Source organism: Lepus europaeus, chromosome 5, assembly GCF_033115175.1.
Source record: "Lepus europaeus isolate LE1 chromosome 5, mLepTim1.pri, whole genome shotgun sequence".
NCBI lineage: Eukaryota > Metazoa > Chordata > Mammalia > Lagomorpha > Leporidae > Lepus > Lepus europaeus.
The window spans coordinates 79238002-79265038 of record NC_084831.1 but is presented as its reverse complement, the minus strand read 5'-3'; the positions used below and the strand labels follow the sequence as shown (position 1 = coordinate 79265038).

General features: G+C 38.9%; 2 protein-coding genes across 7 annotated transcripts in view; both read left to right on the top strand.

Annotated features, from left to right (window-relative positions):
• Positions 1-18721, top strand: part of COL24A1 (collagen type XXIV alpha 1 chain) — a 421092-nt gene extending 402371 nt beyond the window's left edge. For 5 of the 6 annotated variants that reach the window (XM_062191650.1, XM_062191653.1, XM_062191654.1 and 2 more), the window contains 5 exons: positions 4012-4077; positions 5054-5222; positions 12223-12332; positions 15359-15574; positions 17929-18721. In XM_062191650.1, the coding sequence (XP_062047634.1) occupies positions 4012-4077; positions 5054-5222; positions 12223-12332; positions 15359-15574; positions 17929-18075 (708 nt within the window). In that variant the 3' untranslated portion in view covers positions 18076-18721. Of the gene's footprint in view, positions 1-4011; positions 4078-5053; positions 5223-12222; positions 12333-15358; positions 15575-17928 lie in introns of those variants that run through there. The other variant, XM_062191655.1, reaches the window with a different exon arrangement.
• On the top strand, positions 6545-7286 carry LOC133760831 (large ribosomal subunit protein uL16-like). The gene has a single exon (XM_062193424.1). It carries the CDS (start codon positions 6582-6584, stop codon positions 7224-7226), a length of 645 nt encoding a protein of 214 aa, XP_062049408.1. The 5' UTR covers positions 6545-6581; the 3' UTR covers positions 7227-7286.
• Positions 18722-27037: the final 8316 nt, after the last annotated feature.

Sequence of the window (27037 nt, the reverse complement as noted above, 5' to 3'; positions counted from 1 at the left end):
CCAACATGGGGAGTAAGTGCACAGTGACTCTTGTTTTTAATTTAACAGTTAACACTCTTATTTTGGACATCAGTGACCACCTGAGGCTCTTGACATGAGCTGCCAAGGCTATGGAAGTTGAGTCCACAAACTCAATCTGTATTTAGGCAGGGCCATATGTAAAGTGGAAGTTCTCTCCTCCCTTCAGAGAAAAGCACATCCTTCTTTGATGGTCTCTTTCTTTTACTGGGGTCCTACTCACAGAGATCCTTCATGCAGAACAGTTTTAGCCACTATGTCTTGGCTTTCCATTCCTGGGATTTTCAGCCAGATCCAAATGCCTTAGGGGCTGATTATAAGGTCAGAGTGCTCTTTAGGGCATTTGTCATCCTATGAGTCTGCTGTGTGGACTGCTTCCCATATTGGAACTTTCTCTCCTTTTTAATTCTATCTATTGTTATTACCAGACACTTGGTCTTATTTATGTGATCCCTTTGACTTTACAGTTTTTAAAACTACTGCTGAGCTGTAAAGATGGATACAGGAATTAGAGAATGTTAAAACTCCACAAACTCAACAGTGTTACCAATATATTTCTTCTCTTAAAGCTCCCAAGATTGATTCATGCATTTTCTGTTTCTGTAATTCTGAAAAACTTGCTGACAATTTTTGCCAGTTTTCTTATTACTTTTGTAAAACAGAGAATTCTGGGAGGTTGTTACTACACATTTGTTGACTGTCTCCTAAATCTTTGGGTTTTTTTTAAGATTTATTTTTGTATTTTGAAAGTCAGAGTAACAGAGAGAGAGGGAAAGACAGAGATCTTGCATCCACTGCCTCACTCCCTGGATGGCTGGATCTTACATCTGCTGGTTCACTCCCCAGATGACTGCAACAGCCAGCACTGGGCCAGGTTGAAGCTAGGAGCTAGGAGCTTCATTCTTGCCTCTCACATGGGTGTCAAGGGCCCAGAAACATCATCCATCTTCTGCTGCTTTTCCCAGGCCATTAGCAGGGAGCTAGATCAGAAGTGGAGCAGCTGGTACACAAAATTACTCCCACATGGGATGCCGGTATCGCAGGGAGAGACATCTGCTGATGTCTGGCCACAATATCTGGGGTGCGGCCAGGCTGAAACCAGGAGCCAGGAGTTTTATCCTGATCTTCCACACCGTGGTGGTGGGGACCCAAGCACTTGGGCCATCTTTCATTGCCCTCTCAGGCATATTAGCAGGAGCTGGATCAGAAGTCAAACATCTGGGATTCCAACCAGTACTAATGTGGTATGCCGTCATCCCAGGCAATGGCTTAACCTGCCGCACCACAGTGCTGGCACCAAACTAGCCACTTTCATCATGGAACATCATTTTTATTTGACAGACTACAGTGTTATTAACACATTAGTATTTAGCAATTATTTTATTGAAAATTAACTGAATCTTCCATTGTGAGGAGAATAATAGACAGAATTTGATGCCAATGATAAACATCAAGCTTTCTAGCAAAACAAGAATTGGGGGCAGGCACTGTGGCTTAAGATGCTGCTTGGGACACCCACATCTCATATCTGAGTACCAGCTCAAATCTTGGCTACTATGCTTCAAATCCAGCTCCCTGCTAGTGTGCTGGGAACCAGTAGATGATGGCTGAAGTAACTGAGTCCCTGTCACCACACAGAGGATCCTAATGAGTTCCTGGCTCCTAGCTACGACCTAATCCAGCCTAGCCATTGCAGTCATTTGGAAAGTGAACCAGTGGATGAAAGGTCTTTTTCTCTTTTTCTCTGTGCCATTCTGTCTTCCAAATAAATAAATAAGTACATCTGTTATAAAAATAATTAGAGAAAATTTGTATCTATCACTATAATTTTACAGTCTCCCAAGTAGTTATAAGATTGAGATTGGTGATGATGTTAACAAGTATAATCGTTATCTTAAATAATGAAATATGTTAGTGTTTGGAGGATCTGCATAATTGCATGAATCAATATTTTCTGAGTGATCAATGCATTATGTTAACAAAATCACACATAGGTAAAAAAATCCTACCGAGGTTTGAGATAGACCAATGGATTTTTATATAAAATATATAGGCTGTTTATTGCTGTGGTTTCAGTTTTAACATTGCAACTAGGCTTACTAACTGTTGAGAAACTACTACTTATCAGAGAAAAATATCCATATTTATCTGAAAATACTACTAAAATATCCTTTTTACAACTGCTTATCTCTAGGAGGTCAGCTTTTCTTTATGTATTTCAACTAAAATAACATCACAACCAATTGAATAGAGAAGCAAATATGAGAATTCAGCTGTTATCTATTAATCCAGACATAAAAGGACACATATAAAAGTATGAGATACCAATTATTTTGTAAGAATTTTTTTAAAGATTTATTTATTTATTTGAAAGAGTTACACAGAGAGAGGAGAGCCAGAGAGAGGTCTTTCTTCAGATGGTTCACTCCCCAGTTGGCTGCAACAGCGGGAGCTGCGCCGATCGGAAGCCAGGAGCTTCTTCTGGGTCTCTCACGTGGGTGCAGGGGCCCAAGGACTTAGGCCATCCTCCACTGCTGTCTCAGGCCATAGCAGAGAGCTGGATCAGAAATGGAGCAGCTGGGTCTTGAACTGGCACCCATATGGGATGCTGGCGCTCCAGGCCAGGGCATTAACCTGCTGTACCACAGCGCTGGCCCCGAATATTTTATTTTTAATATATAATGATTTTATTGTTATTTTAAAATAGTTAACAAATCTGTCTTCTACAGTAAGTATCAAAAGTTATAACTTATATAAACAAAAGTTCTTTACTTTAAAAGCGTAAATTGAAGTCCAATTCTGAAGAGTTTGAAAACCACTATCCCAGGTTTTCTATTTAACGCCCTTACTTACCAACAAGGAACCAATGGAATACGTAAAGGTTGGCTATGGTTCAGCACCTAATTCACTTTCCTATGGTCCGTGCCAGCATGTTTTCTGTGGTTCACATCCAAAATCTGCCCATTTCTACAAGAAAGGTGATCAAAATTATTTAATCTGAAGAGAATATTTACGGTAACCTTTTCTGTTTCTTGAATAGCCATGTCTCACAGCCTCTATGCAAGGTGATTACATCTATCTGTAGATCTGCATATATACAATGAGTCAGTTCTTTCCCAATATGAAAAACACATGGGAGGCAAGGAAAAGTATATTTTATTGATTGTTCCATCATTTTAAATAGTTCAGATTACCAGCCATAAGTTATAAGAGTTCTGTTGAAAACAGTCTCTGTTATGTGGACATCCAAGTAAAAAGATACCTTAGCAGGACAGTCATTCTGAAAGCAATCAGATGGCTGGGTTCCTTTACACAGATGCCACTTCCCAGTACCTTCTCCCAACTCAAGCTTCTCACTTTCCAAGCTAATTTTTTTTAAATTACCAAAAATGTTCACTAATGGTTGTGCTGAGTCTTTCTCTAAAAATATCTTTTATTAAATACAGGAGGAGATCGGACTCAGGCTGTGTTATTTCTTTTGGGACTAATGGTACTTTTTCCAACTGCAGAAATTGTTTTTAAGACCGCAGAGGTATCAGATTAAACTAATGTGGTGACTACCTCAGGACAGTAGAATTTTATTCTATTTTCCTTCCAAGAATATAACTGTTAAAAATTACTACCGTTATTTATTCTTCACTTTACAATTTATTAACTGAGAGGATCAGATTTCTTTCTTCTTCCAGTTGAGTAACTTAGTGTGTGTGTATGTGTTATCCTGTAGCAGAGACAAGTATTTTTTCATTTGAGGGCTTTAAATTTTGATGCTGTTTTAATTAGGAGACCTTTTAGATTTGGATTAAGGCAGCATTTTGTCTTTTCCGATGGCCAGGCAATATTTGCAAGATCTGCCCAACCCTAAGAGCTGCAAACCCCATTCAGACGACAAGTCTAGTATTCTTTAACAACAGTGCTTTCACAGTTTACAACCTTTGCTGTAGAGCACTCAGTGTTGAGCTTATTGCTGATCTTGAATGGTTTTGTTTTACACAGAAACCAATGGATATCAATGCTGCTATTCAAGCCTTGATTGAATCAAATGCTGCCCTACAGATGGAGGTAATATATCCGGCTTCACTTAGATTGGCATTCTCAAGATACAAATTGAACAGAGAAAAATTTTTGGAGGCAAAAATGTGGATTTATCACAAAGGTTGTATTTAAAAGACACAGAATATGAAGCTATTTCAAGAGCATAGTAAATACTTTTGGTATGATTAAACAAATATATATGCATAGGATGTTTTCTAAGGCAAACTTTTAAAACAAAAAAAAATGATACTGTTAAAGGATTTGTCTGTGAGGATTTTTATATTATTGAAGCAAATAGTTAATGAAGTTAGCCATGCTTATTAAAATGGAATCTGTCATCACCATTTATTTTATTTAAACTGATTATTCAATGTGTAATTTTAAAAAACTTACGGCTCACTAGGCTAATCCTCCACCTTGCGGCGCCGACACACCGGGTTCTAGTCCCAGTCGGGGCACCGATCCTGTCCCGGTTGCCCTTCTTCCAGGCCAGCTCTCTGCTGTGGCCAGGGAGTGCAGTGGAGGATGCTCCAAGTGCTTGGGCCCTGCACCCCATGGGAGACCAGGAGAAGCACCTGGCTCCTGCCATCGGATCAGAGCGGTGCGCCGGTAGCAGCGCACCTACCGCGGCGGCCATTGGAGGGTGAACCAACGGCAAAGGAATACCTTTCTCTCTATCTCTCTCTAACACTGTCCACTCTGCCTGTCAAAAAATAAAAAAAAAAATTAAAAAAAAAATTTAAAAAAAACTTACACAGTAGACATGGTGAATCTTCAAGTCTTATGTCAGCCTGAAAACTAAACTTTCAAGTGTTATTTTACCCTCTTTATTTAGCATCAAGTTCAATTAAATATATACAAATGTGTATGCTTAATGTAAACTGTTTTTACATCTTACCCCCAACTCACTATACACAGTAGAAATACATTTTTCTTTTGCCTTGATCCATGTTGGTCATTAGGGGCTTTTTTTGCTTATTTGATTCTTATGATGACTTGGCAGAGCTACCAGAATACTGAAGTGACTTTAATCGACCACAGTGCAGAGATATTCAAAACTCTGAACTACCTTAGCAATTTACTGCACAGCATCAAGAATCCTCTTGGCACAAGAGATAACCCAGCACGAATCTGCAAAGATTTGCTCAACTGTGAACACAAAGTATCAGATGGTAAGTTCTTGGTTCCTCAAACTCTGTTGTCTAATTTCATTTCATCATTCCAGTGCATTTAAGATTTGCTATGGGCCGACGCCGTGGCCTAACAGGCTAATTCTCCGCCTTGCGGCGCTGGCACACCAGGTTCTAGTCCCGGTTGGGGCACCGGATTCTGTCCCGGTTGCCCCTCTTCCAGACCAGCTCCCTGCTGTGGCCAGGGAGTGCAGTGGAGGATGGCCCAAGTCCTTGGGCCCTGCACCTGCATGGGAGACCGGGAGAAGCGCCTGGCTCCTGGCTTCGGATCAGCACAATGCGCCGGCCGCAGCGACCATTGGAGGGTGAACCAACGGCAAAAAGGAAGACCCTTCTCTCTGTCTCTCTCTCTCACTATCCACTCTGCCTTTCAAAAAAAAAAAAATTTGCTATGTATCATCCAAAATCTTAGACATTTTAATAAAACCCTGACAAAAGCCATTTTAATGTAATCAAAAACAGAATACTCTTACAAGAGGGCATACTTCTGATGCCACCTCATCCCTATATAGATGTAATTTGCTTTGTGTTAAAAATTAAAATAGTTAGGACTGACCATTGGATTGGTAGAATAACCTACCAGAACTTGGGAATTCAGGACCACTAATGCTGACAACATAAAGTCATAGAGTTCACTCTCCTTCTCTCTCTGTAACTCTGATTCATACATACATAAGTCTTTTTTTTTTAAAAAAAATGAAATACTATCATTTGCAACAAAATAGATACGACTGGAAACCATTGTACTTAGTGAAACAAGCCAGCCTCAAGAAGACAAATACCTTAGGATCTCCCTGGTCTGTAGTAACTAATAGAGTACCAAAAGGTAAACTATAGGAATGAAATTGACACTTTAAGATAGGATGATCTTTAACAGCTCTTGTCTCTACTGGAAGAGTGTTTTATTCTCTTCATACTATTTGTTGAACTCTTTACTTAATGTAGGGTTAATCTCATGAGTATAAAGTTACTAAAAATAGATCTTTGTAAAAAAGAAGTATGAATGAGACTATAAGGGAGAAGAGGAAGAAGGGTAGGAGTGTGGGCAGGAGGGAGGGTAAGGTGGAAAGTATCACTATGTTCTGAATCTGTACAAATGAAATATATGAAATTTGTATACCTTAAATAAAATTTTTTTAAATAAATAAATAAAGGGGAAAAATATATAGGGGCCGGCACTGTGACACAGCACGTTAAGCTGCTGCCTGCCATGCCAGCAACCCATATGGGTACCAGTTCAAGTCCCACTTGCTCTAATTCTGATCCAGCTCCCTTCTAATGCACTTAGAAAAGCAGCAGCTCTTTTTCCTTCGGCACGCCACCGAAGACCCTGGTGTCACCATGGGCTGCCGCCCCGCCCGGTGTTACCGGTATTGTAAGAACAAGCCGTACCCTAAGTCTCGTTTCTGCCAAGGTGTCCCTGATGCCAAGATTCGTATCTTTGATCTGGGCCAGAAGAAGGCAAAAGTGGATGAGTTTCCACTGTGTGGCCACATGGTGTCGGATGAGTATGAGCAGCTCTCTTCTGAAGCCCTGGAGGCTGCCCGTATTTGTGCCAACAAATACATGGTAAAAAGCTGTGGCAAAGATGGCTTTCATATCCGAGTGCGGCTCCACCCCTTCCATGTCATCCAAATCAACAAGATGTTGTCCTGTGCTGGTGCTGACAGGCCGCAGACAGGTGTGCGGGGTGCTTTTGGAAAGCCCCAAGGCACAGTAGCCAGAGTTCACATTGGCCAAGTCATCATGTCCATCCGCACCAAGCTGCAGAACAAGGAACATGTGGTTGAGGCCCTACGCAGGGCCAAGTTCAAGTTCCCTGGCCGCCAGAAGATCCACATCTCAAAGAAGTGGGGCTTTACCAAGTTTAACGTGGATGAATTTGAAGACATGGTGGCGGAGAAGCGGCTCATGCAGGATGGCTGTGGGGTCAAGTACATCCCCAATCGTGGTCCCTTGGACAAGTGGCAGGCCCTCCACTCATGAGAGCTTCACTCTCCTGTGCTCCTTAATCATCGATAATAAAGCTTGGTTCCTATCAAAAAAAGAAAAAAAAAAAGCAGCAGAAGATGTCCAAAGTGCTTGGGCCCCTGCACCCTGTGGGAGACCCAAAGGAAGCTCCTGAATCCCAGCTCTCTGCTATGGCCTGGGAAAGTAGTAGAAGATGGCCTAAGTCCTTGGGCCCCTGCACCTGTGTGGGGGACCTGGAAGAAGCACCTGGCTCCTGGCTTCAGATCAGCACAGCTCCAGCCATTGCAGCCATCTGAGGAATGAACCAGCAGATTGAAGACCTCTCTCTCTCTCTCTCTCTCTCTCTCTCTCTCTCTCTCTCTCCTCTGCCTCTCCTTCTCTCTGTAACTCTGACTTTCAAATAAATAAATAAATGTTAAAAAAAAAAAAGAGAGAGTGATAGCAAACCAAGAAATAAAATCTTCTAAGAAAAATACCCCACAATTGCACCAGGATGAGGTAATGGGTAATATAACATGATGATAGTAAATTCAACATGGAATGTTTTTAAAGAGAAAGTGGAAATGGCCTGGAGGTAGCAATGAAGAGCAACAAAGACACCTTTCTACCACCAGACACAAGGCTTAGGAGCTATGGCAGAACTTCAAAGGGCTGCTGGGAAGCAGTGTCCCCACTGCAAGGCCTTTTTGAATTGGACCCTGTGGGCTCATAGAAATTATATTATGGTATAGGACTTTATGTACAGCTCACAGTATCACCTGAAAGAAATTACTATGAAGCCCAGACCAGTTCACCATATTGCAACACAATGCCTGAATTCAAAGCATTTCACTGCACATAACAATGAGAGTTTGCTTAATGGAAAACTTTTCATAAAAAAAAAAAAATGAAGAAGCTCACAGAGAAGGAGAAAAGTATTTCTTTGGAAGAAAAGAGACGATGAATAAATATATGTGTTCATCCCATTAAATGAGACAGGAAGCCCGCATCAGATTCTGGTGAGAAAATCCAGCAGTGGTCTCTACAAACTATACCATGTTCAGAATTCAGAGGAAACCAGACTAAACCAGGCAGAACTCCTTCACTCCTTGCTTCAATGTTTCAATGAATTTGTGGCTCCGCAGATGTGGTCCCTGAACCAGAATTAGATTTCATTAGAATTGCAGATCCTAAAGCCCCATCCTAGCCTTAATGAATCAGCAATCTAGGGGGTGGGGCCCAGGATGTGTGCTGGGGCCCAGGATGTGTGCTTCAACGGGAGGTTTGTTGCACACACATATTTGAGAAACACTACAACAGAGGACAGTCCTTATGTTTGGAACTACCAGTTCAGCAAATAAGCACTTTGAAGGATTCGTGGAATAGTAGAGAGAAAAACACTCGAAGATGATCTAAAAGTTGAAAGAATACCAGGATGAGGCAGGAGTGGGGAATCTTTTTTCTTCCAGGGTCTATTTGGATATTTATAACATCGTTGCAGGCCACACAAAAATATCAACTTAAAAATTAGCCTATTCGCAAATCAATAAACAAACTGAAGAACAAAAACCAAGTGATTATTTCAGTAGATACAGAGAATGTATTTTATAAAATACAACATCCTTTTATGATGAAAACCTTAAGCAAATTGGGTCTAGAAGGAATAATCCTCAACACAATCCAGGCAATCTATGACAAACCCACAGCCAGCATCTTATTGAGTGGGGAAAGGTTGGAAGCATTCCACTAAGATCTGGAACCAGACAAGGATGCCCACTCTCACCACTGCTATTCAATATAACCATGGAAGTTTTATCCAGAGCCAAAAGGCAAGAAAAAGAAATCAAAGGGATACAAATTAGAAAGGAGGAAGTCAAACTATCCCTATTTGCAGATGACATGATTCTATATATAGCAGATCCAAAAGACTCCACTAAGAGAGTTTGGTCAAGTGGCAGTATATGAAATTAACACACAAAAATCAATAGCCTTTGTATAATAGACAATGCCATGGCTGAGAAAGAACTTCCAAGATCAATCACATTCATAATAACTATAAAAATAATTAAATACCTTAGAATAAATTTAACCAAGTAAGTCAAAGATCTCTATGATGAAAATTATAAAACATTAAATGAATAGGAAAGATAAAAAATGGGAAAATATTCCTTGTTCATTGATTGGAAGAATTAATATCAAAATGTCCCTACTACTAAAAGCAATTTACAGATTCAATGCAATAACAATCAAAATACCAAGGTCATTCTTCTCAGATCTAAAAAAAAGCAATGATAAAATGCATATGGAAGCACAAAAGATCCCAAATAGCTAAAGCAATCTTATACAACAAAAACATAGCCAGAGGCATCACAATACCAAATTTCCAGACATCCTTCAGGGAAGTTATCATCAAAAGAGCCTGGTACTGGCAGAAAAAGATGTGTAGACCTGTGGAATAGAATAGAAACTCCAGAAATCAATCCATGCATCTACAACCAACTTATCTTTGACAAAGGAACTAAAATCAATCCCAGAAACAAGGACAGTCTCCTCAACAAATGGTACTGGGAAAACTGAATCTCTGCATGCAGAAGTATGAAGTGAGATTCCTATCTTACACCTTACATAAATCCACTCAAAGTGGTTCAAAGACCTAAATCTACAACCTGATACCATCAAATTACTAGAGAACATTGGGGAAATTCTGCAAGACATTAACATAGGCAAAGACTTCTTGGAAAAGACCACAGAAGTACAGGCAATCAAAGCCAAAATAGGCTAGTGGGATTACATCATGCAAAGATGCTTCTGCCCTTCAAAAGAAACATTAAGCAAAGTAAAGAGGTTACCAACAGAATGGGAGGAAATATTTGCAAACAATGCAACTGAAAAGGGTTAATATACAGAATCTATAGAGAGCTCAAGAATCTCAACAACAAAGCAAACAATCCAGTTAAGAAATCCACAAAAGACTTGGATGACATTTTTCAAAACAGGAAATTCAAATGGCCAACAGATACATGAAAAAATGCTTAGGATAACTAGTTGTCAGAGAAATGCAAATGAAAACCACAGTGAGGTTTCACCTTACTCCAGTTAGAATGGTTCTGATACAGAAATCAACAAACAGTAAATGCTGGTGAGGTTGTGGAGGAAAAGGTACATTTGTCCACTGTAGGTGAGAATGTAAACTGGTGGAGCCATTGTGGAAGACAGCATGCAGATACCTCAGAAATATGAAAATAAATCTACTATGTAACCCAGCAATGCCACTCCTGGGAATTTACCTAAACAAAATAATATCAGCAGATCGTGGCCCAGGAGGGTAGTGGAGGATGGCCCAAGTGCTTGGGCCCCTGCACCCGCATGGGAGACCGGGAAGAAGCACCCGGCTCCTGGCTTCAGATTGGTGCAGCACCAGCCATAGCGGCCATTTGGGGAGTGAACCAATGGAAGGAAGACCTTTCTCTCTGTCTCTCTCTCTCACTGTCTTTAGCTCTACCTGTCAAATAAAATAAAATAAAATCAGCAGATCAAAGAGTTATCTGTACCCCCATGTTCATTGCAGCTCAATTAACAATAGCTAAGATATGGAATCAAGTGAAGACTAGATAAAGAAATTATGGGATATTTACACCATGGAATACTACACAGTGCTAAAAAATGAAATCTTATTGTTTATAACAAAATGGATACAAATGGAAACCATTATACTTAGTGAAATAAGCCAGTCCCAAAAGGACAGATACCATATCGTTTCCCTGATCTGTTTTAACGAACAGAATACCTAAAATGTAATGTATAGGAGGAGTAAAATTGACATTTTGGGATTTGATGATCATTTACAGCCCTTGTCTCTACTGTTGAGGAACAGTGTTTTTTCTTCATACTATTTGTTGAACTCTTTAATTAATGTAGGGTTAATCTTATGAATATAAAGTAAACTGAAAGTAGATCTTTGTAAAAATTAAGAGTGGGAATAGGAGAGGGAGGAGGAAGAAGGGGAGAGTGTGTGTGGGAGGGAGGGTAGAGTGGGAAGTATCACTGTGTTCCTAAATCTGTGTATATGAAATACATTGAATTTGTGTACCTTAAGTAAAATCGTTAACAAAACCAGCCTGCTGCAATTTTACTGAATTTCAAGTCCCACCTGTGGTTGTTGTGGCAGGGCCTTTCTGGCCAACAGGCCAGGCATTCCCCTCCCCTCAGAAGAATATTCATTCTGGGCTCAGAGTGAAATGAATGGGAATCTCTTATTTACACAGGAAATGACATTTGAAAACATCAAAAAAAAACAAAAACATGTGATCATCTTGCTTTTTTAATACAAGAAAGCAGGGCTGCCTCATTCAAAAGTTCCTATGCTCTGAACTTGGAATAAGATACTGTTTCAATTTTTCTAGTCTGTTTTCTGGCATAAAGATGCTAGCTCAGTGCCTTTAAGTATTTCCTGTAGTGTGACTTTAGACCCCTTTTTATCCTCCTGGGCACTTCATGAAGGCAAAGGTTGGCAGGCTTATATCAGTTGTAGGGATTTCAATTTTCCCCACTATCAAATCTGAAGAATAAAGGACAAAACTAATGACTGTTTAATTGATTTTCTTTCTCAAAGCAAAAATTATTTATATTTATTTCAATTATCAGTATTACTCATAAAGATGTATTGTTCCTGGGAGTGACAGAAATTTGTTTCAAAACAAAAATATTGATTTTAAACTCTGTAATGATATAGAAGAGAAATTACACAAATACTATATTAACTAGCTTTTCTATTAACTATTCAGTTTGAGTTGCTGAGCTGCTGTGAGTGGTTTGAAGCAGTAAATTATGAAATGCCCTTAAATTGATAGGTATGTGAAAATATAATAGTATCTACACCAATTTTACATAATGCTTACAGCTTTTGTCCATTCACTAAATGTAAATATATTTATGATCTTCCATTTTTTAACAGAAAAGACTATGATCATATATAAAGTTGATATATTTTAGCATGGCATTTAACTAACTTTGTGTTTTACTATAAATAAAGGAAAATACTGGATTGACCCAAATCTTGGATGCCCTTCAGATGCTATTGAGGTTTTCTGCAATTTCAGCGCCGGTGGCCAGACATGTTTATCTCCTGTTTCTGTGACAAAGGTATGTATTACATTTTAAAATATATGCCACTATGTTCTACAGTGTCATTAGAGGGTGATTTTTAAAATTCAGTCACTTTCAATAATTATGAATTTTAAGAATAAAAGCAAGATATCATTCATTCTTTATCATGTATGAGAAAGAATTTTTTTGTTTTTAAAAATAGTTCAACAGAGTAAATCTGATATTTTGACTGTATTTTTTATGAGTGGATTATCTTGGCTTGATTCTACCTATCATATTTTTAAACTTCTTTAAGAATGGTCCATCATATGTTACTTTTTTACCCATACACCTAGATTAGAAAATCCCTACTTGGCTACAGTGTTTGTAATCAGTAATCAGTTACCTAAAGTTATGCTGAAAATATATCACCATCATTAAAAGAAGAAATCTGCCACAAAAGCTTGCTATTTTGGGTGTTTGGACAAGAATCTACTGAATACTGTTTAAAATTTCTTTCAAGTGTATTTCTATCAATCAGATATTTATAATGAATACAAGTTAGTCTGGTATATGAACAAGTCTGCATAACACCTAAAGCCTAGTTCTACCTGTAGCATATTTTAAAACCAAAACTTCCTTTCTTCCTTTTTATCATTAGACCAGGTCGGTATATTACCGAGAATTTAATTCTCATTGACGAAGAACTAATAAATGTGCCTGTTGTGTGTTTTGCCCATCATAAAAAAGCAGACGCTAAAAGATAGTCTCTTAGCTGCTTATTGTTAAACTGCCCTCTCCTCACAAAGCATTTCTCTTCATAAACCAGGGTGTTTCATCAAGTCATCTCAACAGGCGTTCACCATCAATACCCCTGAGATGGAAGAGGGAAGGGTTCTTTTTTTACCTAGGAAAACCGTGTGCCTCTAATGAAGAGCAGCATGGCAGCCCTACTTCCAAAATGTCCACATCACCATCCTTACTCAGCTGGAAGTTGGCCCAGGATTTTTATTTTGATTATCCTAGAAACAAAGAACTTTCTTTCCATGGGGAGTGGGGAAAGTTGTACAAAAGAGGGCAGAGCCATGAGGGAGCTACACTCCAGTTCTTTCTATGAATCAGTTTTCCCATGTCTCCTGTTCATAAACTCGATCTTAGAAAGACTGGGAACATGGTGGGAAGACTTGGAATCTGGGACCTGCGTTCTAGTGCTCCTCTTTTACTAACCCAGGGAATGTAGCCACCAGACACCAGAAGGCCTGTCCTGTGCAACCACTTTTGTCACTTCTAATCTTCATGACAGCCCTGTCACATCCATGTTATATCCCAGCTTACCAATAAAGACATGGAGGTTCACAAAGTTAACAAGTTTCTCATTCTAATCTGCAGAATGAAAGAATGGAATTACTTAAATTCTAAACATTCCTTCCATGTTGTCATCCTTATGTCCTCTTTTTGCCTTTCCTCTCTTTTCCTGGGTTCTTTAAAAAAAAAAAAAGATTTATTTATTTATTTGAAATGCAGAGTTTCAGAGAGGCAGAGAGAGAGAGAGAGATCTTCCATCCGCTGCTTCACTCCCCAATTGGCCACAACGGCAGAGCTGCACCAATCCGAAGCCAGGAGCCTGGAACTTCTTCCGGGTCTCCCATGTGGGTGCAGGGGCCCAGGCACTTGGGCCATTTTCTACAGCTTTCCCAGGCCATACCAGAAAGCCGGATCAGAAGTGGAGCAGCCAAGACTGGAACCGTACCCATGTGGGATGCCAACACCACAGGTGGCAGCTTTACCTGCTATGCCACAGCACCAGCCCTTCCTGGATTCTTTTGTTGTTATTTTATTTTCCTTCGCCATTACTTACAACTGATATTTAATTCTGTATCTGGAGACTAATATAAATTTCTCAGTGGAAATCATTTCTGTTCACTTAACATCATGACCATACCCTTGTTTACATGATGTTAAAATAATAGTTATAATAATAACAATATCTGGAGCTATAGAAAATCTACTTTCCTTTACAAGTCTGGAAAATCTTCAGTCAGACCTCCTAACTCCAATTTTGTCCCATACTGGTCATGTTTTAAAATTAGTTAATATTTGGGCATTCCTTCAGTTATTCAGTAAACATTTATTGATGACTCCCTATATGACAGGAAAGACATTGGAGCTGATAACACTTAGATTCTGTCTGTGTCCTTAAAGGATCCTATTGTTAAAATTACTAAAATAAATTGTTACAATTTGTAACATATCTTTGGAAACAAATAATTTATAGACATAATTTCAGGCTTTTTATGAAATTAAACCAAAAATATATATTGTTCTATGTTATATATTGTTATATATAATTATTATATATAATGAGACTTTATAAAAATTATCTTTTTTATTATGTGTAGCAGCCTAATACTATGTTGGCATTAGTCAACAGGAGGTCCTATGGGTAACATTCTGCCCAACTCCATGTTCAGTGATATCACCTTGGTTTCCTGAAGTAAGTCATGGTGAAAGTATTTCCACCATGGATTTCAGAAAATGCCATAAATCAGAGAATTTTTGCTTCACAAGACAGTGGTTGTTTAAACACTTACAGGCACAGCACAGACTGGCAATTTAAATTCCAAGAAATGGAACTTTCTCAAGGCTTCCCATCAAAGACTTGCCCAAACTATGAGTTTATAAATTGCCACTTCTTAGGCTGGCGCCGCGGCTCAGTAGGCTAATCCTCCGCCTTGCGGCGCCGGCACACCGGGTTCTAGTCCCGGTTGGGGTGCCGGATTCTATCCCGGTTGCCCCTCTTCCAGGCCAGCTCTCTGCTGTGACCAGGGAGTGCAGTGAAGGATGGCCCAAGTGCTTGGGCCCTGCACCCCATGGGAGACCAGGAGAAGCACCTGGCTCCTGCCATCAGATCAGCGCGGTGCGCCGGCCGCAGCGTGCCAACCGCGGCGGCCATTGGAGGGTGAACCAACGGTAAAGGAAGACCTTTCTCTCTGTCTCTCTCTCACTGTCCACTCTGCCTGTCAAAAAAATAAATAAATGAATTGCCACTTCTTATAACCTGCATATTGTTTCTATGACATTAGTTGGAGTTTGGTGTTGGGAAAGTCCAGATGAACTTCCTTCATTTACTGAGCTCAGAAGCCACTCATATCATCACCATTCATTGTCTGAACACTGCAAGGTGGACAAGTGCACAAACAAGTGGCCCAGGACTGCCCATTGGTTTTAAGGGATGGAATGGACAGATCTTTGAAGAAAACACTCTACTTGAACCTAAAGTGCTTTCAGATGATTGCAAGGTAAGAAAATAGCACTTTTAGAAATGTTCAATGTGACTAACCTAAAACTAATGGATCTATACAACTAAAATATTGAGTGAGGCTTTAATTGCAAATTGCAAATGCAGAAAGAAAGTAAGTTTTCATGTTCCTGACTTAAAATCATATATCTTTCAGAATCAATCACTTGATTGTATCATATCACATCAATTTTTTTATACTAACTTATCATTTGTGGTTTTTCCAATGTGAAACAGGTGTTAACAAATTTAATTTTATTCACCATATGAAATGATTGCATTATATTTAGATTGATGAATGGCTAGGTGGAAGGACAGAAAGGTAGATAGTTGGAGCATCTATATAATGAGATTTCTGCCACAAATTATTACCACCATTACAATCTCATTAGTGCTTGAAAGTTACAAGGACAAGACAGTTTTGTTTCCTTTTGCCAGCTCCTATGTCTGATATAAAATATGCATATCATTGTAAATTGCTTGATCCTACTTGTAAGTATTTTAAATATAGCCCATTTTTTACTAAAATTAAATAATGATTGTTTTGAGAAATTTATAATTTAAAGCATTGTTTCAAAGAGCAGGTATCGGCCAACTACAGTCATAAGACTGAGCCTGGTCCTGAACCTGTTGTTGTAAATAAAGTTTTACTGGAACACAGCCATACACATAAGCTGTGAAAAATATTACACCAAAGGTCAGAAATCATTTTTAATCTCCGTATTCAAACAGACCAGTATTACCAACAGATTAGTTTAACTTTTACAAACCTTGCCCAGAAAGATTCGGTGACTCACTAGTACCTCTGGGACACAATCCAAACTTACCAACTCTCTTCGGCACTTGTAACAATCAGGCCACCTTTCTAGCTCAGTCTTTCATTAGCTGGTAAAAGTTATCTATTTGTTATAATAATAATAATAATAATAATAATAGGGATGATAATATAAGTAACAATTCCTAATACTGTTTATTGGGGGTTTGTTATATGGCAAACGGCCTCTGTACATTATTTTCTTAATCATAAATCTATGTAACAAAAATAGTAGTCCCATTTTTTACATAGAAAGTAAAGGCAGTGCCAGCATTGTAGCATAGCAGGTTAAGCTGCTGCCTGTGACACCAGTATCCCACATGGCACTGGATCCTGTCCCAGCTGCCTTCAATCCAAGTCCCTGCTAATGTGCCTGTGAAAGTAGCAGAAGGTAGGCCAAGTGCTTTGGCCTCTGCAACCCACATAGGAGACCCAGATGGAATTCAGGCTCCTGACTTCAGCCTGGCCTAGCCCTAGCCATTGAAATCATTTAGGGAGTGAACTAGCAAGTGAAGGATCTCTCTCTCTCTCTCTGTCTCTCTCTCTCTCTCTCTGTATGTGTGTGTGTTTAACTCTGCCTTTAAAATAAATAAAATAAATCGTTTAAAAAATAAAAAGGGGCCAGCGCCGTGGCTCACTTGATACACTTTTATCTCATAGAATTTATCAGAAGCAAAGAGAGCACACAGCAATAAGAGAAACAGACAGACCTGGAAGGAAGAAAGGAAAAAGAGAAATTACATAAACAGAGAGCCACAGAATGGAAAAAAAAAAAAGAAAGAAACCTGAAAGATGATTCAACATAATTGTAATTTAACTGCTCTGACTGAGGTGTTCTGGTCATTCCCTGCTGAAGTACAAAGGCTGACACAGCTTATTCCTTTATCCAAGGAAGATGCCCTGCCAAACAAATGAAGACAGAACATACAGTTACTACACACATGAGGAATAGTGCAGCTGTTTCATCCATATCTGAATTGTAAATAATAATAATAATAATAATTAAAAAAAAAACAGAAGCAGAGCCTTCCTTAGCCCCTGGAAGTAAAAACTCACACACACAATGCCAATATAGAGAACAGAGTGAGCTGAGGTTTCTGATTATTAAGCGATTGCTGAGCTGGTGCTGTGGCAGGTAGCAGGTAAAGCCACCACCTACAATGCCAGCATCCCTTATGGGGGCCAGTTCAAGTCCCAGCTGCTTCACTCCTGATCCAGCTCTCTGCTACAGCCTGGGAAAGCAGTAGAAGATGGCCCAAGAATCAGTGGATGGAAGACACCTCTCTCTCTCTCTCTCTCTCTCTCTCTCTCTCTCTCTCTCTGCCTTTGCTTCTCTGTAACTCTGCCTTTCAAATAAAAAAAATATTTAAAAAATAAAATAATAGTGATCTTTACCATTTATGGAGCATTGTTCTAGGTTTTTTCCATTTGTTATCTGTAATTGTTAAAACAAATCTGCATTGTCTGTGAAGGGCATGCTCTGCCACAATGATTGCTGATTAAACAGTTACACATGAAAGCATTTTGTTCTTATTTTACAGATTCAAGATGGCAGCTGGCATAAGGCAAAATTCCTTTTTCACACCCAGGACCCTAATCAACTTCCAGTGGTTGAAGTACAAAAGCTTCCTCATCTCAAAACTGAACAAAAGTATTACATCGAAAGCAGTTCTGTATGCTTTCTCTAATGTCTCTGAATTAGTTCAGAAATCGTGCTGTTGGTCAGGTAATCACTGCAGAGGGGAAAACCTAGAAAGATAATGTCAGTATGAAATGCATAGAATAAAGTATTGGTTAAATCTTAAAGAATCTCAGGAAGAAAAGATTTGCTCCTAAGAAGGAGAAAAGGCATTTTTAAAGGACTATGATTGATAAAGTATTTAATTCTCTTAAAAGAATATTATATTGATCTGAGCTTTCTTAGAGAATTCCCTAGAACTGAAAATTAATAAACACAGAATTCTTCAGGGTATTCTATATTTTTTGACTGCCTGAGAGCAAAGTTTCCATTAGACAGCTGGAGACGCAGAGCACTGTGGAACAATACTGGCTAATGTTCCCAAATGTGCAATGCTTCTGTCTAAAATTACAAGCTACAGTCTAATATGTCATATTTTCTCAAACACTAAGCTGTATTCAGGTCCCCATTGGGCATATACATCTTAGCCGGTGGTACACTACCTCTTACATGTTGCCTTTTTGTGTTGCTTGGTGCTCTTTCTAAACCAAGGTGCTTGTGGCTTTCGTTGACTATTTTATTTCTTTTTTCTCTTTGTCATTAAGAGTGTATGTACTGGTTACATCAACGTATGTATTGATTGTTACTTATTTTAATTTGTTTGGTCACATACTTAATAACAAGTAAAACAATTATTTATGTGAAGTCCTTCTTTTATTTTAAAATTCTCTTGGTACATATGGAATCAAAGCCAGCACATTGTAACCAGCACATTGTAACACAAGAGAATTGAAAGGTTTCTTTTGTTTGTTTATTTTTAAATTGCTATAGTAAATATGATGGGCCAGCCGCATCCAGTAGTAGGTTTGGGTTAGAGTTTAGGAGTTGTGATATACTGTTTTAAAAATCCATGATCATCTGGAATGATACTTTGTGTATATATATTTTGTAAAATTTTAATTCAGCAAATCTTTTGAAGTTGCTGCTGTTTTAAATTATAAAAACTTTATATTTCTGCTTTGTAGAAAGCACATAATTTTTTGAAGTATTCATTGATTTTCTTTCACTGTGCTTCAATTTAATGTGTTAGGACTTAAAGAATTTAACTTACCAGTCTTGAAGGAAACATCCAGGAAAAAAAAGGTCTTTTGCCTTTAAAATAGGCTTATCTAGTTCAATCTTTCCTTGTTGTCAGAGAAATGTTAGTTCAGCATTAAAAGAAAAAAATTGTACCTCTTGGTATATAGAAAAGCTTGTTCATCTATTATACCATTAGCCACAGCAAACAACACTTACCTATCTATAATAAAAATGTGCTTTAATTATTTTTGGTAGTCTTTGTTTTTCTTTTGTTATTTTTTCTTTTTTTTATGTATGATATCCCCTCTGGCATAGCCATTCTACACTAGTTATATTTACATTATTAGAAAATAATCTGCTCTATAACTATACGGAAGGATTATAGAGGCATGGGACAGAAATAAACTCTCACATATGTATCAAATTATTTTAAGCATGGGTGCCAACACCATCCAAAAAGGAAAGGGTGATCTTTTCAACAATTGGTATTTGGAAAACTGTATATCCACATGTGAAAGAATGAACCTGGGCCTTTACCTTACATCAGATACAAATGTCAACTCAAAATGTGTGGTCAAAGACCAAACTACAAGAGCTAAAACTGTAAAATTCTTAGAAGAAAACATGGGAGAAAATCTTCATGACTCTTGGCAATAATTTCTTGGGCGATACCAAAAGCACAGTCAGCAAGAGAAAAAAGAAAAACAGCTTGGACTACCTCAAAATAAAACCTTCTACGCATCAAAGTACATCATTGAGAAAGTGAAGAAGAATGGGTGTACAGCCTAGAATTGAGATGCCAGTTAAGAACCCATGTCCAACATCAGAGTTTGATTCTTACTTCCAGTTTCTGATTCCAGCTTCCTATTAATGAAGACCGTAAAAAACAGTGGTGATGGCTCAATATTTGAGTTCTTTCCACCCACATGAGAGACCAGCATTGGGTCCTGGGCTCCCAACTTTGGCCCAACCTAAACCTAGTCACTGTGGACATTTAGGGAGTGAACCAGCAGAGGGGTGATCACATCCCCACCCCGTCTCTCTGCCTCTCAAATAAAAAAAAAGTTCTTACAATTTTTATTTACTTATACAAGGTGAAAAAATTTGATGTATTTTGTTTTATACATATTTAGGAGCATAGTGATACTTCCCACACAAAACTGTAAAAGAAAGCAAAGGAAGACACATGGAATGGTAGAAACTATTTGCAAATCATATACCTGGTTTGAAATTAACATTCAGAATATATAAGAAATACCTACAACTCAACAACAAAAACTACAAGCAACCCAATTCAAAAATGGATAAAGAACTTGAATAGACATTTCTCCAAAGAACTTACACAAATGTCCAGTAATTGAAAACGTACTCAAAATCACTAGCTATTAGGGAAATGTAAATCAAAACCACAGTAAAGTACTGCTTCAGTGGTACATTAGAAATTACATTTGGTCCTTGTCCTTGAATCCTAGCAAAGGGCAGCCAAAAATCCAGTCCCTGAGTGAAGTAAATTTCTTTTGCTATTTATAATGACTCCCTTTGAATCACACGTGGTTTTATGCTAATGAGATGATTTAGGGTGGGACCTCTACATGGCCTCAGAATGGGCATGTCACCAGAATAGCCAAGTGATTGGAGGCTTGGAATGTCCATCCCCACCTCAACCTCCTAGTAGTGAGAGAAGGCAGGATCTGGAGATTCAGCTATATGAATATTCTCTTTTTTTTTTTTAATGATTATTTTTAAACTTTCTCTTGACTTGAGAGGCAGCAAGTGCAAAAGACAAAAAGAGAAAGTGATTTTCCATCTGCTGATTCTCTCCCCTAAAGGCCCTCAAGCTGAGCCAGAATGGAGCCAAGAGACCAGAACCCAATCTAAGACTCCCATTCAGGTGACAGGGACCCAGGTACTTGGCATCACATGGTGACTACCAGGATACACATCTAACAGGATGCTGAATCAAAGCAGAGTCCAGATTGGAACAATGCACTCTGATATGGCATGCAGGTATCCCTGTCTTACCCACTGAGCCAAATGTTTTTCCCTCTAAAAAAATTCTTGAATAATGATGAGGCAGGAATTTGGCAATCCATATCAGAACACCTGGGTTCAAGTCTCAGTTCCACTTCCAACTCCAGTTTCCTGCTAATGCTCACTCTGGGAGGCAGCAGATGATGGCTCAAGCAGCTGGGTCTTCGCCATCTACACAGAAGACCTGGACTGGGTTCCAGGCTCCAGGCTTTGGCCTGGCCCAGCCCCAGCTGTTGGAAGCATTTGGGGAGTGATCGATCCAGGGGATGAGAGAACTGTCTCTCTGGCTAGCTTGCTCGCTCTTTCTCTCTGCCTTTCAAATAAATTTTAAAATGTTTTAAAATTCTTGAACAATGAGATTCAGAGAGTTCCTGGGAAGGTGGCATAAATCTGACTGCAACTCCATTCCTTGCCCTGTGCCTGTGTTCTATCTTTCATAATAAACCAGGAAATGTTAAGTAAAGTGTTTTCCTTAGTTCTGCAAACCATTCTGGCAAATTCTCAACCTGAGCAGAGGATCATGGGAACCCATTAGGTTTTGTTTGTTTTTTTTGTTTGTTTTGTTTTTTTTTTTGTTTTTTTGTTTTTTTGGTCAGAGTTATAGTGGCCTGGGAAATTCAATTGACGTCTAAAGTGGGGACTAAACCTGCAAACTTGTGGACTCTGATGCTAATGCCAGGTAGTTGGTGTCAGAATTAAATTGACTTACTGGACATTTAAGTTGGTATCTGGAGAACTAATTGTTGGTGTTGGAAAACACCACAGAACTTTATGCCCATTAGGTTGACTATTATAAAATAAACAAATAAAAAGGAAATTTACAAATATTTGTGAAGGGGTACAGAAACTGAAAGCCTTGTACATAGCTGGTAGGAAGGTAAAGTGGTACAGCCACTGTGGAAAATATTTTAACAGTTCCTCAAAAAGTTAAATATAGAACTAGCATATCCTAGCAATTGTACTTCTAGGTATATACACAGAAGAACTGAACGCATTGCTCATAGAAGCATTATTCACAATAGTCAAAAAGTGGAAACAACCTAAATGTCAATTAACAGACGAATGGGGAAAATTGATAGTAGATTATTCAGCCTTTAAACAGAATGAAATTATGATATATGTTAGGACATGGATGAACTTTGAAAACACTGTATTAAATGAAATAAGCCAGAGACAAAATAATACTGTTTGATTTCACTTATGTGAAGTACCAAAGATTAGACAAATTTACACAGAGAAAAAAAAGTGCACTAGAGGTTACCAGAAGCTAAAGGAAGTGGAAATAAGGTGGGGATTATTTTTCAATAAATGTGGAGTTTCTGTTGAGGATGACAAAGTTTGGAGACTGGTAGTGGAAATGGTTCTACAATAATGTGGATTGTACTTAATGCCACTGAATAGTACACTGAATTGAAATGGTAGGGTCAGCTTTGTGCCACAGCAGGTTAAGCTGCTGCTTGCAGTGCTGTGGAAGTCTTCTTCAGAACCAGTTCCCAGCTAATGCACCTGGGAAAGGAGTGGAAGATGACCCAGGTACTTGGGGCTCTGCCACCTACATGGGAGACCCAGATAGAGTTCCTGGCTCCTGGCTTTGGCCTTGCCCAGCCCTGGCTGTTGCAACCATTTGAGGAGTCAACCAGTAGATGGAATAACTCCCTGTCTCTCCCTCTCTCTTTTTTAAAAATTAAAATAGCTAATGTTATGTCTATTTTACCACAATTTTTTCGTTTTTTAAGATTAATTTATTTGGAAGGCAGAGTTAGAGAGAAAGAGTGAGACACACACAGAGAGAGCTCTTCCATCTGCTGATTCACTCCACAAATGGCCACAACAGCTGGGCCTTACCCAAGCAGAAGCAAAGAACCTGAACTCCAGCCAGGTCCCCAGTGTGGGCAGCAAGGGCCAGGCCATCTTTGGCATTAGCAAGGAGCTGGAATGGAAGTGAAGCATCTGAAACTCAAACCAGCACCCATACGGGATGCTGACATCGCTGGTGGCTTTTTTACTGCACTACAACTCTGGCCCCTACCACAATTTTCTAAAATGGAGTCATAGCAAAAATGTCTGATTATCTGAGAAAGATGATAGTGTTTTCAAAAAGGAGCACAGAGGTTGGTTCTAAACAAAAGAACCAATATTTCATAACCTAGTTTCAATCTATATGCTGTCCTTTCTGTACCAAAAATATTAACAGTCCAGAGACATGATTTTTCTAGAGACTTAAGAAATATATATAAAGAAGAAATACATATAAAGCAGAAATAAAGCTTTATATTTTAAGAGTGATACTGAAATATTAAATTTAAGGTAAAATTTTATCAACTTTGGTAGACAGCGTAGTACAGTGGTTAAGAATGCTCAGGATTAGCTGTGTGGTTGGGGCATGTTAGACATTCATTGTCTTAGTTTCTTTACTGTAAAACAAGGATAATAAAGGTGCTGAACTCATTTTGCTGTTGAGTAGACTCAATAAATTAACAGGAGAAAACACTTAAAACAGGACCCAACACAAAGTAATCACTATATGTAGCTGCTATTGTCTTTATCATCATCATGCTCATCATCATCATTAAGGATTGCTATTTCCATGCTGGTTATTGTCAAATTTATGCTGAATTCCGTAATAAATTTACTCATGTGTTTTAAAGTCATCCTATCTCCATAGTTTGTTTTATAAATAGAGATTTTTATATTTACATATTAAATATGAAGACTTTTGTGGCCAGCGCTGTGGTGTACTGGGTAAAACCACCGCCAGTAGTGCCAGCATCCCACATGGGCACTAGTGCTAGTCCCAGCTGCTCCTCTTCCAATACAGCTCCCTGCTATGGCCTACAGGAGCAATAGAAGATGGTCCAAGTTCTTGGGCCCCTGCACCCCCATTGGAGACCCAGAAGAAGCTCCTGGCTCCTGGTTTAGGTTCTGCTCAGCTCCGGTCGTTGCAGCCATTTGGAGAGTTAACCAGCAGATGGCAGACCTTTCTCTCCCTCTGTCTGTAACTCTACCTCTCAAATAAATAAATAAAATCCTGTTTAAAAATACTTTCTAAAAATGAATTGCAACTGTGCCTATTGATAATTTTAAAATATGACCTTCAGGGCCGGTGCTATGGTGTAGAAGGTAAAGCCGCTGCCTGTAGTGCTGGCATCCCATATGGATGCCGGTTCGAGTCACCGCTGCTCCACTTCCCATCCAGCTCCTTGCTAATGTTCCTGGGAAAGCAGTAGAAGATAACCCAAGTGCTTGGGCCCTGTACTGGCATGAGAGACCCAAAAGAAGCTCCAGGCTCCTGGCTTTGGATTGGCCCAGCTCTGGCCATTGCAGCCATTTGGGGAGTGAATCAATGGATGGAAGATATTCTCTCTTTCTCTCTCTCTCTCTCCCTGCCTCTGTGTAACTCTACCTTTCAAATAAATAAATCTTTAAAAAATACTCACTTTTCTCCATATTTTTATGTAGAAATTAGTAATGCCTATAAGGTAAACATCAGAGATTTTTCTGTAATATACCACTATAGCACAAGGAATTTTAGACTTAAAGGCAAAAACTTGAATTCAGTTCCAACTCTCCCACTCTCTGGTTTTGGACACTTGGAGAAGTCATAGATTCTGTTTCCTTGTGTCCATAAAGAAGTTTTTCTTGACTGCTTGCTCTATCAGTTATTTGGAGAGGTGTATTAAAATCTCCAATTGTGACTGCAGACTTACCTGTTTCTCCTTTAGATTCCCATGCCTTTCCTTTGTTACATGTAACTAATTGCATTCAGATTTCCATTGTTAAATCTGGTAATGTGCTGATAAATGAAGGGCAATTTCTGTGATTTAAATATTTATACCATGGCTGATTTCAAGCTATAAGCATGTTACTGAACATGCAGATAGGAAGCAAGGTACACGTTGGCTCTAGCAAGCTGATCCAAGTCACACCCAGTACACCACTGGTTATGTCATCTTGTTTGATTAATTACTTCATCATCATGAAATGTACATTTTAACTCCAGTAATGCTTATTGCCTTAATATCTGTCTGCTATTAGTGTAATTATGCTAGCTTTCTGTTGGTTACTGTCTTCATGGTATATCCTTGTCTCTTTTTTTTTTTTTTTTCATTTTTAAACCCTTTATGTTTCATGCAAGCAGTGTGTCTGTGTACTTATATTTTCAATCCATGTTGATAATATTAGACTTTTAATTATAATATTTATTCTTATACTTAATGGAATTACTCTGACATTTGCATTTAAACCTGCTAGCTTACACTACTTTTTATTGGTGTCCTCACTAATTTGTTTCATTTTTTTCCTCCTTTCTTGTGCTTGATAAAATTTTTTTAAAGATTTATTTTTATTTATTTGAAAGAGTTACACAGAGAGAGAGGAGAGGCAGAGAGAGAGAGAGGTCTTCCATCCATTGGTTCACTCCCCAGATGGCCACAATGGCCAGAACAGAAGCCAGGAGAGCCAGGAGCCTCCCCGGGGTCTCCCACGCAGGTGCAGGGGCCCAAGGACTTGAGCCATCCTCTACTGCTATCCCGGGCCATAGCAGAGAGCTGGATCGGAAGAGGAGCATCCGGGACTAGAACCGGCGCCCATATGACATGCTGGCACTTCAGGCCAGGGCTTTAACCCACTGCACCACAGCCCCAGCCCTAAAATATTTTTATTATTTCATTTTTTCCTCTTTTGCCTATTAGTTACACATAATTTTCTTTTACTAGTTGCTCTACAGACTACAGTAAGTATCGCTGACTGTGATAAAGCTACTTATATTAATATTTTTCACTTTTCATACATGAGGTGTTACAATATGTGCAATTCTGTGTATTACTGGTTTGAAATTTAAAGTGCTGTTTGAATCTGTGACTTGATCTCTCAATAAACTTTGAAAAAATTTTGCCCATGGTTTACTCAAATATTACCACTGCTGATTCTATCATTCTTTCCTTCTGTGACTGCAATTATCTATATTTTAGGCATTTGTACTTTGCCACATATATATATATATATATATATATATCTTCTCTCCACTTTTTCTTTTTCTTTTTTTTTTTTTGCTTCAGTTAATCCATTTTTGACTGGTTTATATTTCAGTTTACTAACTCTTTTTTAAAAATATTTATTTATTTATTTATTTATTTATTTATTTAAAAGGGAGAGTTACAGAGAGGCAGTTACAGAGAGAAAGAGAGAAAGGTCTTCCATCTGCTGGTTCACTCGCCAGATGGCTGCAATCTTGTCTCCTGGCATATTTAGATAATTTTTTATTTTTTTAAAGATTTTATTTTATTTATTTGACAGGCAGAGTTACAGACAGTGAGAGAAATACAGAAAGAAAGGTCTTCCTTCCGTTGGTTCACCTCCCAAATGGCCGCTACAGCCAGCGCGCTGTGCCGATCTGAAGCCAGGAGCCAGGTGCTTCCTCCCATGCAGGTGCAGAGTACAAGCTCTTAGGCCATCCTCCACTGCCTTCCTGGGCCAGAGCAGAGAGCTGGACTGGAAGAGGAGCAACCGGGACTAGAACCAGCACCCATATGGGATGCTGGCGCAACAGGCGGAGGATTAACCTAGTGCGCCATGGCACCGGCCCCTAGATAATTTTTTTATTAAATGTCAGACGTTATTTTAAGAATTGTAGAAGTTTTAAATGATAATAGCTCCCTAAATTCCTTTTGGCAGGAAATTGAAGGTAACCAGTGATTGGCATAGTTCAAGACTGGACTTCAGGCCTTCTGGGAGTTGGCCTGGTCCTAGTGTTCTGTTACTCTGGTGTAGTAGCCCTTCAAGTGCCTCAATGAAGGCCAGTGGTAGTAACGGGAACTGAACTCCATCAACCTGAACTCCAAGTTCCATTTTCCTCTCCTCCC